General features: G+C 41.8%; 1 protein-coding gene across 6 annotated transcripts in view; it reads left to right on the forward strand.

The window, feature by feature from the left end:
- Nucleotides 1-332: 332 nt before the first annotated feature.
- TSPAN12 (tetraspanin 12) overlaps nt 333-18,337 on the forward strand; it is a 60,788-nt gene continuing 42,783 nt past the window's right edge. The window contains exons 1-4 of one of the 6 annotated variants that reach the window (XM_040644067.1): nt 333-482; nt 1,424-1,559; nt 13,731-13,813; nt 14,880-15,015. In XM_040644067.1, coding sequence (XP_040500001.1) covers nt 1,494-1,559; nt 13,731-13,813; nt 14,880-15,015 — 285 coding nt within the window. In that variant the 5' untranslated portion in view covers nt 333-482; nt 1,424-1,493. Of the gene's footprint in view, nt 483-991; nt 1,250-1,423; nt 1,560-2,820; nt 2,907-6,848; nt 6,944-13,730; nt 13,814-14,879; nt 15,016-18,337 lie in introns of those variants that run through there. The other 5 variants (XM_040644069.1, XM_008705804.2, XM_008705803.2 and 2 more) reach the window with 5 other exon arrangements.

Genomic DNA, 18,337 nt, shown 5'->3' on the forward strand with positions numbered 1-18,337 from the left:
TGCGCGGACCTTCCCAAAGTCCACAGGCGTTCTCTCTTTCTGGACCGTGTCTTGCAGAGGTGAGGCGTCCCTTCGGGGGCTCACGCCGGGTGAAGGGACAAGAAACACCCACTCGGATCCAACCCGGGCAGCCAGCGGCCGGAGCATGCGCTGAGAGTTTGTGCAGCTGGCCCTGGCTGCCGCCGCTGCCTCGTCCGGACTTGGCGAGAACTTGGGAGGGACAGCGGCGCTGGGAGGTGGCTTAGCAGAGACTTTCCAGCAACTGCTGCCCAGGACTCTTTTTTTTTTTTTTTTTTCTTTTTCCCAGGAGGCGGCGACGACGGCGGCGGCGGCGGGGGGAGAGGAAGAGAAGGAAACGTCTCCTGCTCGAGCCCATGCAGCCGATCGGCTCTCCGGGAGGAGCGTCCCTGCCCTGATGAGCCCCCGCAGTGCGTCCCCGGCCGTCCCCCGGCGGGAGTGGGGCACGGAGCCCAGCGCCGACGGTGAGTGGCCGCACGTCTCCTGTCTTTCCAGCCAGCTGTCCCGCCAGCCCGCCGGCGGCTGTCCTCGGCGCTGTGTGCTAAACTACTTAGAGGCTGGCGGTGGGGCTCCCCGCCGCCGGCGCTTCCCCCCGCGCCCTGCCGGGGGCGCGCGGCCGCGGTGGTGGGGCGGGGGACCGCGCTCGGCTTTGTGCTGCTCCGGCGGCCGGGAGCGCGGGGTCGCGGCAGCGGCCGGGGCCGGGGGAGGGGGATGTGAGTAACTAACCCGGCGTCTGCACAGCTGCACCGGCCCTAATTCCCCTGCGCCCCTCCCCGCCCCCGCCCCGGGCTAATCCATCATTCCGGGCCGAAGCACCATTTCTCACGTTCTCCCAAAGAAACCCTAGTCGCCGGGCGGAATCCCAGCTCAGCGCCGCGCCCCCCAGTGCCCCGTGTTCACACTCGAACAGCGAATGGGGTGGGGGATGCGGAGTAGGGGGGCCCAGGAGCTGTCCTAATGAGAGGGACACTTGCACCCGCGGACTCGCCGGCGGCGCCTGTGACGTCTCCCGGGGGTAGTGTGGTTTCCAACCTTCGGGACAGTTCCGAGCTGAGCTGACCCCGAGGAGGGGCGTGGACTGAGGGAGGTTTTAAAGAGCGTCTCATCAGAATGCAGAGGACACCGCCGCACGTCCCCTGAGAACGGGAGTTTACTGTGTGCCTTCATTCATCCGGGAGTCAATCTTTTCTCTTCTCAGCAGGTGTTATCTGAAGCCGGTCTGGAACTTTAGGGGAGTTGAGGTTACAATGACAACTTTAACAAATGATCTTGGATGAATCGATGTCTCGAATGACCTAGGCTTCGGACCAGACCCGAGACCCAGCTGAGGGCCGGCAGAGGAGGGAGGGATGGGCTGGGGGTGCGGAGAGCGGTGATAAGTCCCCTGTTCTCTCTGCCCCTGCAGATCGTTGCTACTTTGCCGGCGGGAGTAGGATGTGGTGAAAGGATGGGGCTTTTCCCTTTCGGGGCTCACAATGGCCAGAGAGGATTCCGTGAAGTGCCTGCGCTGCCTTCTCTACGCCCTCAATCTGCTCTTTTGGGTAAGTCGAACAGTTCCACTGCACCAACAGGTGGGGACGGCTGGACTCGGTTTCCTACAGCCACCACTTAATGCGCCAAAGGGCATGGCTAAGCATTAATTAATTACATAAGATCGCACCCTGTATTTTTCAGAGAAGTAAATTTTGACCTTAAAATGCCTTTGATCTAGCTCAAGTGCCATTCGTAATTAGAAAAAAAGAAATCGACGCCTGGATACCGGTGGCAGTAAAATTAGACTTGAAGTTAATCTAGGGATATAAATAAATGCACGTGCTTGTGCTTGTAGATAAGAAAATTATGACATGCTACTTAGGGAACTGCTTGTTTTCAGGAATTTCAGATAACCGTCCAAGCCATAAATTGTTTCCTTACCTCATACTAGCCTATAAAATCGGGTTGGGGCAAGCAGTCTTACTGTGTTTTTGTAGGAATTCATACACAGATATCCTATCAAAAGACTGGGTAAATTTTTCTATGAGATTCCATACAGCCTGAAAAGGTGGTTTTCATGTAACTATTTCTAAGTTGGCGAAGTTTTAAGGAATTTTGTGTATGCTTTTGGAAAATCCCGTAACCATTTAAGGAAATAAAATACATAAAATTTAACAAGCTCATGGAAATCTGTATGCTGTATGAGCTAGTGACTTTCTATGCTTTGCACCCAGACATAAATTTTCTTTAAGTGTTATTTATAATCACATTATTATTTATAAAACTTACGAGGAAATATAAAAATTCAAACTGTTGCTTCAAGAAACTGTCATGCTTAAGAGGATCATTTTTTTTGCAAATTTTGTATTCTGTTAATACTTATATTCATCATTTTCTATTAGAAATTTTAATGTGTGATTTATTTATCTGGCTGACTGGCTGGCATTTGCCAGCCTCTTTTCGTAAGGTGGGTACATGTGGTCTCTAGAGGATGACATTTTGGTTTGAACTAGGGTCTATGGGTGGTTCCATTTTAAAGTGACAAATTAAGCCTTACTTCAGCGAGTAATCTGAAAGATGCCTAAACCGGCAACACTTTTTTCTCTACATGAAAATTAAAAAGCATCGAATAGTTAAATTCACCACTTGGAAATGTAAAATCACTAACCGATCTTGTTGCAGTTTTTGATTCTAAATACGTACCTTTTTCAATGGGTCATTAAATCACCTGCTTAGCTATAAGGTTAAGATTTTGAATTTTTTTAAATGTATAATATCACTTCTGTTTACTAGTATTTCACTTTTTGACTTTATGCTTTTTAATTCTAGAATCATCACATTTTTATAACTAAAAGGGGATTTAAAGATGACCTGGTTGAACTTCTTTACTTTGTGAATGAGAAAACTAAGTGCAGGTTAGTGACTGGCCAGAGGTTAAATGGCCCAATGGTGACAGAATCAAGAGCCCCACTCAGTTTTCTTGCTCCTAGATAATGCCTTTACGTGGATAATTACTGAGTTCTCAATCTTGGAATTCCTAGGATTTTTGTTGCTGTCCAAAGAATAATGATTTGGATTTTCTTAATAATCTGTATTATGTGTGTGTGTGGGGGAAACCCCGATCATTTAACAAAAAATATTGCCCTTCTGAGTAATGAATTTGCTTTAAAAAACTTATTCCTTAAATTCCTTCAGGGCTCGTTCTATCCCCAAAGAATGTAAAATGTTATGTCTTTGTTGTTATCCTGTACTTTCTGTGTGCATGTTCTGACATATTTATTTGTTAAGATCCCTTCCCCCTTTCTCCAGCCCTCTTCTACCAACTCCCCCTCCAACAGAATAATCCACGTTAACCGCCTCATGTGGATCCCTCTGTATTTTTCTTTATTTCATACAAAGATGTATTTACTCATACCTGTCCACATATACCCATTCATGGGCATTTATATGTACATTCACAATATTTTTTTGTTAAATTTTTTTTTTCATGTAGTCACAGGAGTGGGATTGCTACATTGGAGGATAGGTGATAGCGACAATAGCAAAATAGCTCATCTTTATATAGTTCTTCTTACGCTGGCCGGGCACAGTTAGTGCTTCAGCTTCCTAGTCTGTGTAACAGGGATGAAAGTTCCTCCTTATTAGAGTTGTTGTGCGGATGAGAGTTACTGTCTGCAAAGTGCTTGGAACAGTTGCAGGTAATGGTGGTCGCTCTGTGGCAGTAGTAACGGTAGGTAGGAGTATTCGCGACCACTCTTACGACAGTAAAGACCCTCAAGGAGATCATCAGGAGGTGGATTGCTCAAAGGAGCCCCTGTGTTCGTAATAGCAGCAATTGCTACTGTTGTGATTAATACCCCTGCCACTGCTACATTTCTTTGACCCAGAAATCCGGTCTTGGGAATCTATTCCCTAGAAAGAACACAAATACACCCCATTATATGCGCACAAATGTTTGTTGCCACCTCGTTGGTGTTACGGCACCTTTTAATTTTTGTCAGTTGGAAAGGTTTAAAGTATTATTTCACTGTTGCTTATTTTTTTTCCTCCCCTCCCAGTTGAGCATAAGCATAATTTTCTTTAGCCCTATATATATTTCATATATATTCTTTCATTTCATAATTCATGTTCACTAAATATTTCCTATTTACCATATAGGTTTGCCTTATTGTTTGCCTGTTGATTTCATTTATGCTGTTACTATACAGTAGTTAAACAAATTTTGCTGTTTTTAATAGAATTTTTCTCTAGGATTTTAAATATTCTTTCATACTCTCTGTTCTTTCAAGGCACCCACCTTTCTTGTTTTCATTAGGGTTTCTTTTTCCCTGTGGACTTTAAGCTTATTTTATATAATTAAAAATGTTTCTGGGATTTTTACTGGAATTGTATGAACTATATATCTAACTTTGGGGGAATTGGCATTATTCTTTCAGTGTAAAGACAGTGTTTGCTGATGCTGTATTTCCTTACTGAGTCAGATGTAGTTTTCAACCTTGTGCCAGGCGCATTCCTGGGCGTTCTTACACTACTCACGCATCTAATTCTCACAACAGTCCTGGAAAATTGTTTCTTCGTTTTTTGGGTAAAGAGAGGTTACTCAGCAAGTTCAGTAACTTGCTAGTAAGTGGCAGAACAGGGACTCAAGGTTCAATTTTTTTCTCCAAGTTTTGATAGAAGTTGTCCTGCTGGACACGGTGGTGAATGTACTCGCAGCGGAGAGGCAGACACCCTCCGTGGAAGGTTAGCTGTCCACCTCCTCATTCCAAGTCCGCTAGAGCAGTGCTTCTCCAACCAATCACCTGGGCATCTGGTTAGAAGGCAGATTCTGATTCAGGACCTCGGGAGTAGGGCCTGGAGTTCCGCTTTTCTAAAAAGCTCCTCTGTGATATTGTGGGTCTGAGTGCCACGTGTTGAAGAACAAGGCTGCGGTCCTTGCTATGAGCTCTCCCTGGAATCAGAGGCAGAATAAACCAGTATAACGTATAAGCCCAACTACGTAAATAGACCACATTCGGAGTGTGGAGAGGGATTGTTCTTGCCTCTAGTTTTGCAAGACTGAGAAACCTGCCCTCATAACATGGGATCAAAAGCTGTAGGCTTTTACTCTTCACTCGGCTTTTTGAAATTCTTTTTTCCCTGTCTATTTTCTACTGTATTGCTACCATCTCCCCTTCTCTACCCAAAAGAATGTTAGGGAAAAGAAAATTAAATCTTAACTGAGGACCTATACAGTTTTGTTTTGCTGTTCTGAGAGCTGAAAATTAAACAGAGTGGGTGTTGTTTTGTTTTTTGAGTATGTTTTTAAATATGAGGCATAGACCCGTCTAAGAGGACGCAAGCAGATCACAAATGCACTGCTTTCTCTCTATTGCCATGGTTCCGGTCAGCTTGATTTGCCCTCTGTTGAGTGGCTTTCCCATGTTTTGAAGAAGCATAATCCCAGTACAGCTGAACTGGGAGTTGGCACACAGATACTGGACCTTCTAGGTTTCTCATGACTGTTGTGGGTTTGTCACGGGAGAAGTCACTGGGGACATGCTGCACGTGAGTAAACCGCCCCGAGAATGCTTTTGAAACCATGATTCACATTCTGGCCACAAAGAAGCAAGGAAATGAGTTATTTTTACTTCAGATGCATCCCATTTTTACAGTTTAAATGGCATATTTTAAGTAAATAAAAGCTTTCCTCCATTTGAGAGACAGCTTCTGTGGCTTTCTGATACGAATCCTTGCCATTCATAGATGGTAATGTTCTGCTAGTACAAATATGGATAAATATGGTTGTTTTTGGAAGTTCCTGCAGTGGATGAACACTTAACATTTACCAAATATGTTTGCTTACTATTTTCTAAAAATATAATATCCCATCTTTAGTTTTTAAGTCCAATAAGAGCCATTGCTTTTCACCTACCATTACTAAGGATAGTAGCAATAGAGATAAACTTCTCAATGAGCTAGAAAAAGAAACGTATAGAGGGAAACCTAAGAAGTGGACAGGGAATCTAGTTCACACTTTGGTATAAATGCGGGGCAAATGAAACAGCAGAAAGTCAATGTTCTGTTTCTTTTTCCTTGGCCATAGGTAGTGAACCTTAGCTGTTTGACTCATGGCAGACCCTGAGGAGATCTTGGCAAGTGGACGTTTGTGTTCACGTGGCATTTATTTAGTCATTAAAAATACAACTTTTTAAATTGATGCCCTTAACTTTATACCCTGAAAGTCATTGAAGTTTTCTTTAATTCTAAGCAATAGGGGAGAGCCTTCCCACAAATGTTACTGCTTTTTTTTTTTTTTTGAGATTTATTTATTTTATCGAGAGAGAGAGTGTGTGCAGGAGCAGGAGGGGCAGAGGGAGAAGGAGAGAGAATCTCAAGCAGACTCTACGCTGAGCAGAGAGCCCAACACGGCTCCATCCCACAACTCTGAGATCACGGCCTGAGCTGAAAGCAAGAGTCAGGTGCTCAACCTACGGCACCACCCAGGTGCCCCAAATGTTAGTGCTTTTTAAAAATAAACTTTAAATAAACTTGAGTCTCAGGGGCAAAGCTGATATGTGCTTTGTATACAATGTGGCCCCAGCTGAGCAAAGATGAGCCATCACGTGGCTCATAAGGACCAGCCTTCGGAGAAGGGCACAGGGGGTTCTTCTGCACACATCCCTGCTGCAGACCTGAGCAGTACCAGCATTGGGCTGCCAGCCTCCAAATAATTAAGAACTGATTTACCTTTATATTTCAATAAATTACAATTTGAATCCTTTTTTTTTAAGACAAAAAGGAATTTTAAAAGCATCTAGTCCAATTCTCCATTTTCAGGATGAGCAGAGGTTCCAGAAGTTTGAATTACTTGTCCACAGTCTCCGTAGAGATAGAACTGTAACTAAGTTCCCCATCTCTCTTCTGCATTCTGCTCTTTGCTACCAGATTGGACATAAAAAGGAAAGTTCAGGTAGGTGGTTTTAAACATCAGTCAGCCTTGAATAGAAATTGTTGGTGTCACTGTTACCTTATATAAGACTATATATTATGGATGGGAGACAGTTGAAGGACTTAAAAGTCTGTTTTGTGACTAAGCCCTTGCTATTTGGTGGAAACTATAGGCATAGCATACATTTCATAATAAGTTTAGGGAATGTGCACACACATAAAATTCTTATTTAGAAAACAACTTGATTCAATCCTTATTTTTACATAATTAGATTTGAGCAAAACCAGAATATGTCTCCAACATGGCAAATTTCATATGTATAAATATTTGTTGAACATTTTCTAAATGTTTTGCAAAACAGAATGTGGCAAATGTCCCGCTAAGCAGTATATTAAATATATTTCTCTAAAGTAACATTTGTGTTATTTTCGAAGCATTTTCTTGAACTACAAACAATATTTTGCAATACTGGAGAAAACATAATAAGGAGTTATATGCCTAGTTACATATAGTAGCCCAGTGTTCCTGATTATTTAATCACGATGAATGACAGTTGAAGAGTTATTTTACTTTAATTTGGAAATTAGTAAGAAATACCATTACTAGTAAGGAGTCCGGAATGGCTTGCATAATTTGTGCTTCTAGATTTAATAACTTCAAGGTTAGTATTGAAGTGACCTCATCTCATGTTAGCTTAGTTTCTTGCTGTGGCCTGCAGTCTGTATGTTGTTACTGCTCTGATTTTCTCAACCCCAGTGAGTAACATCACTCCTTGAGAATGAAACTGTTCTCATTTAATGCAGCTGGAAATAATGTCATAATAAAAAACAGTTTAGTCTCAGAGTTGCTTGTTCGCCATAAGATAAGGCTTTGGGTTGACGTTCTTTATTTGGACTAATGTTCCGGGCACGGCTACAATGCTTGGGTGACTACCGTGCAAAAGAACAGTAGAGTCCAGTAGAAGTTTGTAGTTTAAAGGACACTGGAGAACACTTAAACCAGCTTCTGACCCGATCTATAAATCTTTGATCTTGTAATTCAGCAAGCACCTCTCTCCTGGAAAACTTCCAGTGGTACAAACCTTAGCTCTTCTGAAAGCATCTCCTAATTTTGTTAATGTTCTTCTAGAGCTCTTCTAGCAAGTTGAAATCATTGCCCTTTAATTTAATTATTTTCTCATTTGTTCATTGAATATCTCGCGGGCCTCACTGTTGGGCCTGGTACTCTGCTATGTGATGGGGCTGTAAGCAGTGGTCTGTGGAGTGAGATGGGTTGGTGAAAATAGAAATCGATAATTGCTCTGTGAAGTCTGTCCGAGAACATGGGCTGTAGGTAAGGAGGGAGATGGGAGAAGATCTATCCGTGCTAGCTATCTGAGCTGGTCTCAGAGGGTAAGGTTGCTCTGCTCTGCTGCTGAAGATGGAGAGGCGGGGGCAGGATGCATTCCAGGCAGAGGGAACGGCATGGGGAGAGACACAGAGGCCTGCGGGGATCTGCATGGTGCGTGTTGGAGAAGTGCAAGTAGCTCTTTGTCATCTGAGTACCGGATGCATGTGGGAAGGAGCCGGCAGGGAACAGATTGAAGAGACAGTTTCAAGTTGATTGAAGAGGGCCTCTGTGCCCTGCTGAAATGTTTAAACTTGAGTATCTAGGCAAGTGTTGAGGGTACTGGAAGTGAGAGCCGGGAAGGTGCCCTTGGGGCAGCTGTGGGAGCTGTGTGAGCAGAAGAACGCCATCTGCGTTTCTGAAAGCTACTGAAGAGTGAATTTGAGGTGGAATCTGTGAGCCAGGGAGTTCATCAGAAGGTGATTGTAATTACCTGGCAAGAGATTGAGGGCCTGAACTAGCCAGAAGCGGCAGGAAGCGGGGAGGCCTTCACCAGCCATGGTGCGGGAACAGTCTGTAGAACTTGAAAGTAATTAGACGTAGGACTGAGGAAGAGGGAGAGGTTCAGGCTGTCTGCCAAGTTGCCAGTTTCTGCGATTGAAGCGTTGATTATACCATTTACTGAGATAGGAAACACAGTGGGAGGGACACACAGGTTTTGAGAGGAATGGAAATGAGTTCAGCTCCAGAGATGTCAAAATTGAGAATGGCCATGCAAGTCCAATAGGCAGCTGTATCACAGAGCTTTATCCCTTATCCATTTGCTAGACCTTCAAATATCTGAAGATTCCATTTCTGAACTGATTTAGGAGTCATCTTGTCTCTTAAGCTGACTGAGAAAGATTAAGAGAAAGCCCTGAGGTCAAAAGTGACTGGAGGTAGTAGTAGGTAATATATAGAAGAATCCCGCTCTGTCTTTTCATCACATAAATCCTCTGTGAAGTCAGGCTTATTATCAGAACAGTTTGGATGTGAGGAAACAGGCTTAGGACAGATTCAGTGATACCCAAAGTCACATAGCTAAAAGGGGCAGAGGTGGAATTCCAATCAAGGCTTTTGGATTTGGTGGTTTCTTACAGTCATTATGGCCAACCCATTTGCCTTAAATGGCCTCCAGGACTGTGTTATCTGGTCCCTGCTTGGCTTTTCATTCTCACCACGTGCCAGTCTCCCTTCCTTGAACATGTCATGTTGCTTCCATCCTGGGATTTTTGCTTTTCTTTCTGACTGGAATGTACTTTTTCAACCGCCCTTTCCCTAATGAACTTGATAATTATCCTTCAGATCTTCCTCTCTGAGAGAAGTCCCTTTGACTCCATGGAATAGGTCAGGCACCACAAAAAGGAGGCTTAGAGCAACATGTATTATTCCTTCCCAGTGCTCACTACAGTTTGCGGTTACACGTTTATGTAACTGATGGCTTGATTAATGTGTGTCCTCTTAGTCAATTTCACCACAGACTTGAGATGGTGCTTGTTACTGTCATACTGTTACCCGTGTATCTCCAGCACATCACAAAGGACCTGGCCAAGAGCAGTTGATCAGTATATATTTCTTGAATGAAAGAATTACTTCAAAACCCATGCACTTAACGATTCTATGCTACTAGAAATGTTTTGGAGTATACCACTTAAAAGAATTCCACATTTTTTGTTATAAATGAAAGAACAGTGTATAATGACCACTGATAATAGACGATACCAAAATGAAGAGTCTGATAATTTACCGATACCTGTCTCAGAGCAATGATATTGAAAATCAGCCTGTTAAGAAATTAGAGGATAGAGAAACCAAGATCAGTTATTACTTTAAAGAATGATAAAGAAAGGAGAGAATTATTTGTAATTGCACAAGAATTTGAGGTAAATAAAATGTCACATTAATAGACTTTCCTGTCCCCCCATGAGATCCGCAAGGTATTTAAAGGTCCACATACAGCCAAGCAGAGGGAGAACATGTAGGCTCAGATTTAATCATGTGGTCCAGGGTCCCCTGCTAACCCTGTGTGTTTTAATAGGTTCTATTATTATTTGGGTATGGAGAAGCCAACAGATCGGACTGCCATTGAAAAGATAGTTTATTCCAATCACAGATCGCAAGAGAGAGAGAGTACATGTCTCATCACCAAGAGGGGAAGCACTGGGGTCCATCTCAAGGCAGAAAGAAAGGGACTGGGCATGTAATTTTATTGTGGCTACATCAACAAGGAACAGGCCAAAGTAAGTAGGTTTTGGATTGGCTAGTTTAAATGAGTTCAGCAGCCTCTGGAGTACAGGGGTTATCCTTGGTTGTCTGGCACCTGGACCTTGGGGTGATTATGGCAGGTGTAGAAGGGCCCAGAGTGAGAGCGAGTAATAAAAGAGGTGGTTCGGATGTGGGGTCTGGAATGATTGGTTTGTATTTGAAAATGAAAAGTGTGAACCTGGGAGAAGGACTCCTCCCAAGGGTGGTAGAGGGCAGGTGGCCAAGGCAAGGTGGCTCAGGCACATTATCAGTTTGTTCAAACCAAGGTGTGTCCAGCTGGAACATGCAGAACAGATGTTAGAGCGTCAATGCACAGGAGCTAGAAGCATGATTCACAAACTGGCTGACCCACTGGGTAACTTGTATTAGGTTTACAATCTGTTTTTATTCCCACCAGCAATGAGGATAGGAATAATTGGTCTTACTCTTCTCTGAACTGTGGTTCAGAAAGCTGTTAAAAAAACAAACCAACTTGTTTTAGGCCATTGACCTCTGAGACTCTGTTCACCAAAGAATATAGTTAAGACATTCAGACTTTGCCTGGACACTACTGACCACCCCCCATCCTCCCCTTTTAGAAAAAAGAACCCTGCATGCTGTGCAGGCTAGTCTCTTCCCTGTGGAAATTAATCTGCTCATTTCTGAACTTGGAAGGTAGTTAGTGACTAAGCCTAAAGCTCCAAGGACAAAAGGCTTGGATTTGAATCTCCACTCTGCCATTTAGAGTCTATAAAACCTGAACAGATTATTTCACTTTTCGGTGCTTCATGGTACTTTTTATGGTCCGTACTTATCTGCCTTATCTATTTATTCCTTGTGTCCCACAAGAAGCTTCACCAAGGCTGAGATCTAGCATCCCGTGTTCATTGTTGGGTCTCCAAATCTAGTACCACAGTATGAGACAGATAGCAGGTATCGAATACCTTTTTGCATCTCAATGAAGAATGAGCGAATTCACTACCTGGTTTTCCAAGCAGGTAGTCATATTTCACTGTACAAGAGGTCACAGAGATCTGCCTGTTCTCTTTGCCTTGGAGCCTTTATCCAGAAAGCCTTTATCCAGAAAGTATTTTCATGGGGCGCATGGGTGGCTCAGTCGTTAATTGTCTGCCTTCGGCTCAGGGCGTGATCCCAGAGTTCTGGGATCGAGCCCCACATCAGGCTCCCTGCTCCGCTGGGAGCCTGCTTCTTCCTCTCCCACTCCCCCTGCTTGTGTTCCCTCTCTCGCTGGCTGTCTTTCTCTCTGTCAAATAAATGAATAGAATCTTTAAAAAAAAAGGCATTTTCATGAGCACTGCTTGAGTTAGTATAGACCAATTCCTACCTTGTATATTCGTTATTTCAGTATTTAAAGCTAAATCTATAATATATAATGGTAATTGATGTTCATTAAGATGCCAGAAGTTATTAAAAATCAAATTAAATTCAAATTAAGTTCTTAAGATAAGTATAAGGCACACTTTAGAAAAATTTCCATCTAAATAGGAAAGACCTTCAGAACTTAGGGGTTAACCTTCAACTTTTGGAAAAGCTTCCCAGGAAGACTTATTTGAACATGTTTTACGCTGTTGCTTTAAAAAAAGGTGTTTTTTTTTTTTTAAATAACTATGGACAATTTAAAACATATACATAAGGATCCTTTAAAAAAATCTTCATACTATTGTCATATCTAAAACAGTAACTTCTTAACATTTTCAAGTTTCCAGTCATGTGAAAATATCCCCTGTCATCTCATAAAGGTCTCCCTGTGGCTGTTTTGTTTGAATCAGGATCCAAACAAGGTCAATATATTGCATTTGGGTAATCTTTTAAATTTCTTTTAATTTATAATAGTTTCTCCTTCCCTCTGTTTTTCCACTTGGCCAGTTTTTTTAATTAAGGAAACCAGATCGTTTGTCCTGTGATATTTTTCATATTCTCGATTTTGCTGATCGCGTCCCCATGGTGGCATCTAACAAGTTCAGATCTATTCCCTGTATCTCCTATAAACAGATCATTAGAGCGGGGGCTTGGTTAGATCCAGGTTGGACTGTTTGGTAAAAATGCTTCAAAGGTATCTCTGTGTACTTCTGATTGCAGCCCGTTGGGAGACACACTGTCTCTTCTTGTGATACTAAAACGCATCAGTGGGGGCTGGGCTTTTACTTCAGCCTGATCTCTCCATTCTAGAAGTTAGCCTTGCACGTTATGCGGTTCTCAGCCCTGACTACATTTTAGAACATCTGCGGAGCCTTTACTCATTTCTCATGCGTCAGTCCTACTTTCAAGAATTCATCCAGGGTGGTTCTAGGCTCATCCAGAGTGGTTCTGGGTTGTTTTTTTTTTTTTTTTTTTTTTTTAAGGAGTCCTAGGTGATTTTGATGCACAGGCAGGACTAAGAACTACTGACCTCATAGTTTGGGTAGTCGTTGAGGATCGTTGAGGATCTTTGCCTAGAGATCCATTATTTCAGTAGGGGCTGTTAAATAGTGATACTCTTTTATGTTTTCTGCATGCATTAGCAGAAATTCTATAAAAACGTTTATAAAGTATTTGGCTTTTTCTTTAGTTTGTATAGGAAAGGTAGGATAAAAATTGGATTCTTACCAGTTTTCTGAATAATGAGTTGAGTATCCACCATCCTACAAAGGTGACAAGAGAGTTTTAAGTATTATGCATTCATAGATTTTAGCATATTTGATATTTCAAATAATTGCTTTATTATTATTATTATTATTATTATTATTATTATTATTATTATTTTGATGTTCAAACTGTTTGACCGTTAGCCAATGGAAGCCTTTTCAAGTTCTCCTGTGACTTTCTTGGCAACATCAGTAGTATGGATTTGATTGCTTCCTTGCTACTGTATATGACATGTTTTAGGCTCATCTTGTACATCTGATAATTTAGCCATTCTGTGGCCTCTTCGTCTTGTGCAATTCCTGTCTTGAACCTGGAATCAGTCATTTAACAGTTTAGCTACCTGTGTCCTATTTGATGACATTCTGGTTAGTGGCTATGACAGGATTACGAAATGAAAGACAGCTATTTATAGTAATAGTGAATTTCTAAATGGTAATTGGGAAAAGGCATAATGATTATGTAACAAAAAAAATCCTTAATTGCTTTAATGATTAATCGTGCAGAGAATGTTGCATAAATCCTTGATCACCATTTGCATCTTTTTCCATTGCAGTTAATGTCCATCAGTGTGTTGGCCGTTTCTGCTTGGATGAGGGATTACCTAAATAATGTTCTGACTTTAACTGCAGAAACAAGGTAGGCTCTATAATTAACGATTGCTTTCTTTCATCAGGTTTCCTTAGACCCTAGTTTCTACGTAGCTTTGCCCTGGGCTGTTGAGATGGTAGTGCTTCTCCACAATCGATAACTTTGTGACAGACATTTGCATTTGCTATCCCTCTCTTTAAGGTATGCCACTTGTCCTAGCGAACATTCCTGGGTATGGTAACACCAGTTGTCCGTAGTCCACTGTCCTCTGGACAGTGTGTCAGCCGTGTCATATGTATGCGTAAAGGACAGCATAGCTACTTTTCTATAAGAAAATTACTGCCAGCCTTCTTCCCTTCATATCCCTCAGCTAAGGAAGACCAAACTCAACATTGCCATATTCTTCTCAAATGTCAGAAGGTTGGCCCACTAATATCACAAGGGGCAAATTACTTAACTGCTCCCAGCCTCCATTTCTTCATCTCTGAATGGGGACCCCACATCTATCTCTCTAAAATGTCTGGAGAATGAACGAGGAACATGTTTGTAAAGTTCTTAACACGGTGGAGCTTAGTAAACAGTAATGGCTCATTTTTGTTATTACTCTTACTAGTATGGTTCTAGTTAATGATTTTTTCATAGTTTTCCAGCAGAAATCACCTCCCTTCCTCTTTCTTTTAATAGAGACCGATTTCCTTTTACACAGCAGTCTTTTGCATTTTGGGGCAGGATCGGTCAGAGTGCAGAAAAGGCGCTGGCCGGGTCAGAGAAGAGGAGGGAGACTCTTCTCAGCTGGGACACAGCGGGGCCTGTTACTTTCCCTCAGGCTAGGGTTTCAGAGCTAATCGTAGATGGGCTTCTTATTGGGGACCCCTATCTTGTAAGAGATTTTAAATGAGTTGAGGTAGAAATGCTACCACTTGTATAAAAAAGTAAACAAAACAAAAATAAGCAAGCAAATCAGTGATTTTGAAAATAGCTACGCAGTCGTCAGCTTTGAGGCATGATGATTTAAAGGATTATGAACACGAATCTCAGTTATGTCTTGTACTGTGTCTTCGGTGCATTTTGGTTATATTTTATGTATAATATGACATCATTGTTCTTCTTTCAGGGTAGAGGAGGCTGTCATCTTGACTTATTTTCCCGTCGTTCATCCAGTCATGATTGCTGTTTGCTGTTTCCTTATCATTGTGGGGATGTTAGGATACTGTGGAACAGTGAAAAGAAATCTGTTGCTTCTTGCATGGGTATGGTGTTTACATCTTCTCTTTATTATGGGTGAAAAGATCAACCAGTACTGTATTATTTTTTCATCAGTGCACAGGATTACGTGCTTAGGGAACCGTGATGGCAGGTCTCTAATCTGTGGCAATTGTTCAACATCCTGTGAGAAGGGAAGCGTTCTTTCCATGAGAGATGATTTCAGTACAAGTATTTGTTGTACTCGAACGATGAGGTATGGAAATATGTACGCTATTTAATTATTTCACTCAGGCTACGTGTTGACATTTTCATTTGAAAGTATGAGTTGTTTCCTTGTGTCATGGGCCTTATTACCACCCAGATGGGCCCCTCGGGACTAGAACAAAGAAGTTACAACAGCACTCGTGTTTTCTCTCTCTCTTCTTTTTTAACAAACCTGCCATAAAATCTATGTGGAAATTCAGGTGGTGAAGGAGAGATAGGTGTTAAAATCCCAGCACTGCCTTTACATAGGTTAGTGGGTAAAAGTGAGTCTTGGTTTCCATAATCTTAGTGGTTTTTCTTGTGTTTTGTTTTGATTCTGAAAGAGTTGGACCAAATTGCTTCTTAAGTTCCTTTCAGCACTCAAATTCTATGATTCTAAAATCTATGATTTGACTTCTATTTCAAAAATTAGTAAAATCTTTTTAACATTAAGCATTTAAGTCCATTTAAATTACAGCTTATATATACATATATATACACACACATATATATGCATATGTATATATATGTGTCTGTGTGCGTATATATATATATATATTTTTTTTTTTCTGATGCACACTGAGTGTATAAAACATTGCCTGTTAGTGGCACGAGACAGTGAGGCTGCTACCATGTAATAGCAGACATCTCAGATTCTGGAAGAATTAATTCATTGGATATATTCCTTTCTTTGCAGTAGTTCTCAATGCTAGCTGTGCATGAATTTCTTGTAGGGAACATAAAAACACATTTTAATGGGGTGCTAATATGCTGGATATCTGAGCAGAAAAAAATCCTGATTTGTAGCATTTGGAGATTTCCGTGGGGCAAATACTTGCAGCATGGTCGATTTCCGGCTCCCGAAGTGGTATCCCTGAACGCAGAGCTGGGGAGAGAGGCGCACAAATTGGCTCTCAGGAGTCCGCTCCTGCACACCAGCGCTTGACTGGCTCCCACCCCCAGCCAATTAAAACCGAATCTTAGTGTGAAGCTGAACTAAAGCTTTGACTTTCACAGGAACAACCTGTGTGAATGTATTAGTTGGCTTTTTGGAGGATAAGTCTTGGCTTCGTGGTCTCTTCAAGTCCATGAGTGGGAAACAGAAAGTGCTGCAGAAAAGAAACCACACTCAGAGAAGGGGAGCATGCCCGTGACCTTACTTCTCTCCACTTCGTTATACAGTGAGGAGAATGGCAGAAGGGTTTGGAACCTTATTTTGCCGTTTAATATGTTTGCACAATAATTTAAACATAAACTCAAGGACTTACTTTATATGAAACTTGTAGTTTAAAGGACAGAGAAGGTATTTTGAACTTAAAAAAAAATCTCAGAATCCTTTTTTTTCCCTTGAGATTTTATTTATATATTTATTTTAGAGAGAGAGAGAGATTGAGAGAGCAGAAGGGGCAGAGGGAGAGGGAAAGAATCCCAGCAGACTCTACTCAGCATGGAGCCTCGCTTGGGGTTTGATCCCATGACCCCGAGATCACAGTTTGAGCCAGAGCCAAGATGCTCAACTGACTGAGCCACCCAGACGCCCCACTCTCAGAACCCATTCTTAAAACCACCATCATAGGGGCGCCTGTGTGGCTCAGTCAGTTAAGTGTCTGCCTTCAGTTTAGGTCACGATCCCAGGGTCCTGGGATGGAGCCCTGCATCGGGCTCTCTGCTCAGTGGGGAGCCTGCTTTAAGTTCTCCCTCTGCCTGCCACTGCACCTACTTGTGTCCTCTCTCTCTCTGTCACATAAATAAATAAAATCTTAAAAAACAACAACAACACCTACAATCTTAAAATGCTGTCCCATTTACACAACAATTTAAGAATAACTCGTCTTTTCCTGTCTCCAACTTGTGCGATTCTGGATGGCCCCTGGACTGTGGGTTTGGGTGGGGTGGGATAGCATATTTCATGGAACCTCAAAGACTTTTAAGAACACATTTTGAGGACCATTTATGCATTCCGTTAGGCTGCTTGAATGCTAGTAAAGCAAGTTGATGAAGAACCAAGTAATTTGGTCTCTGCTTGAGGCAGGAAGAGTCATAGATACCTGTGATGAGAGTCTAGTTTGTGAGGCTGGAAAGAACCTGATGTTGCAAAGGTGACATGGGGACTGAAACCATAATAATGACACAGATGATGATGATAAAGTAGTTTATATGAAGAGTTTTATATGAATTAATCAGTCTTGTCTCCTCCACAATTCTAATGAGATAGGTATTGTTATTCCCATAATATAGATGAGGAAATGAGGCACAGATTGGCTGAGCTGTCTGAGTTAGCTAGTAAATGGAGAATGTGCTATTCAAACCATGGCAGTCCAGTACAATCTATTTTTAACAGCTTCGCTATTTTACTTTACAGCTGCTGCCTTTTCCTAAGTGCTTGTAAATGTTTCTCACATTATATAAAACATTTTCCCTGTGATCTTTCATTTCTTCAACCTGACAACAATCATCTAAGGTAGATAATTATAAATGAGGTTCAGAGAGGTTCAGTAATTTGTCCAAAGTCACTCAGCAATAATGGGTGGAGCTTTGATTCAAACCTCAATGTTTCTAATTGTCAAGCCCGTTTTCACTGGGCCTTTACTGCTGTCTCTAGTAGATGCTTCTTCTCAACCTTTGAAGCCCTGTGCATTTCCCTAGTTATAAATATTTTTTATAACCAGCTCAAACTATCGGACTACAAACAACTTGATAATATGAACTATCCACTTTGCCTGTAGCTTTAATAAATGTTTATCAATTTGAATAATGGACAAGACATTAGAACCGTGCGAGTAGGAGCAGCCAGCATCTCAGAGGGAAGATGGAGCTAGGAAGGCATGAACAGACTGAGATTTGCAAGGAGGAGACTGACCCACTAGACTGGAATTACACTGGAATCGAAGCAGATCTTCATTTTAGTGCAAGAAATAAACTGCTGCCTCGTCACCTTATCTTTGGATGTTATTTGAACACCAGGGTTGATTGACTTTATAGTGTAATTGTTAAAACCCCATAGGAAATGATCATCTTTAAAAGAAATAAAATAGAATAAAATAATAAAATAAAATGAAATAAAGGATGAGCCTGACACTTAGATAGGGCTCCACTTCAAGGGGAATGACTTCTTTATTTTTT

Source organism: Ursus maritimus, unplaced genomic scaffold (assembly GCF_017311325.1).
Source record: "Ursus maritimus isolate PB19 unplaced genomic scaffold, ASM1731132v1 scaffold_3, whole genome shotgun sequence".
Taxonomy (NCBI): domain Eukaryota; kingdom Metazoa; phylum Chordata; class Mammalia; order Carnivora; family Ursidae; genus Ursus; species Ursus maritimus.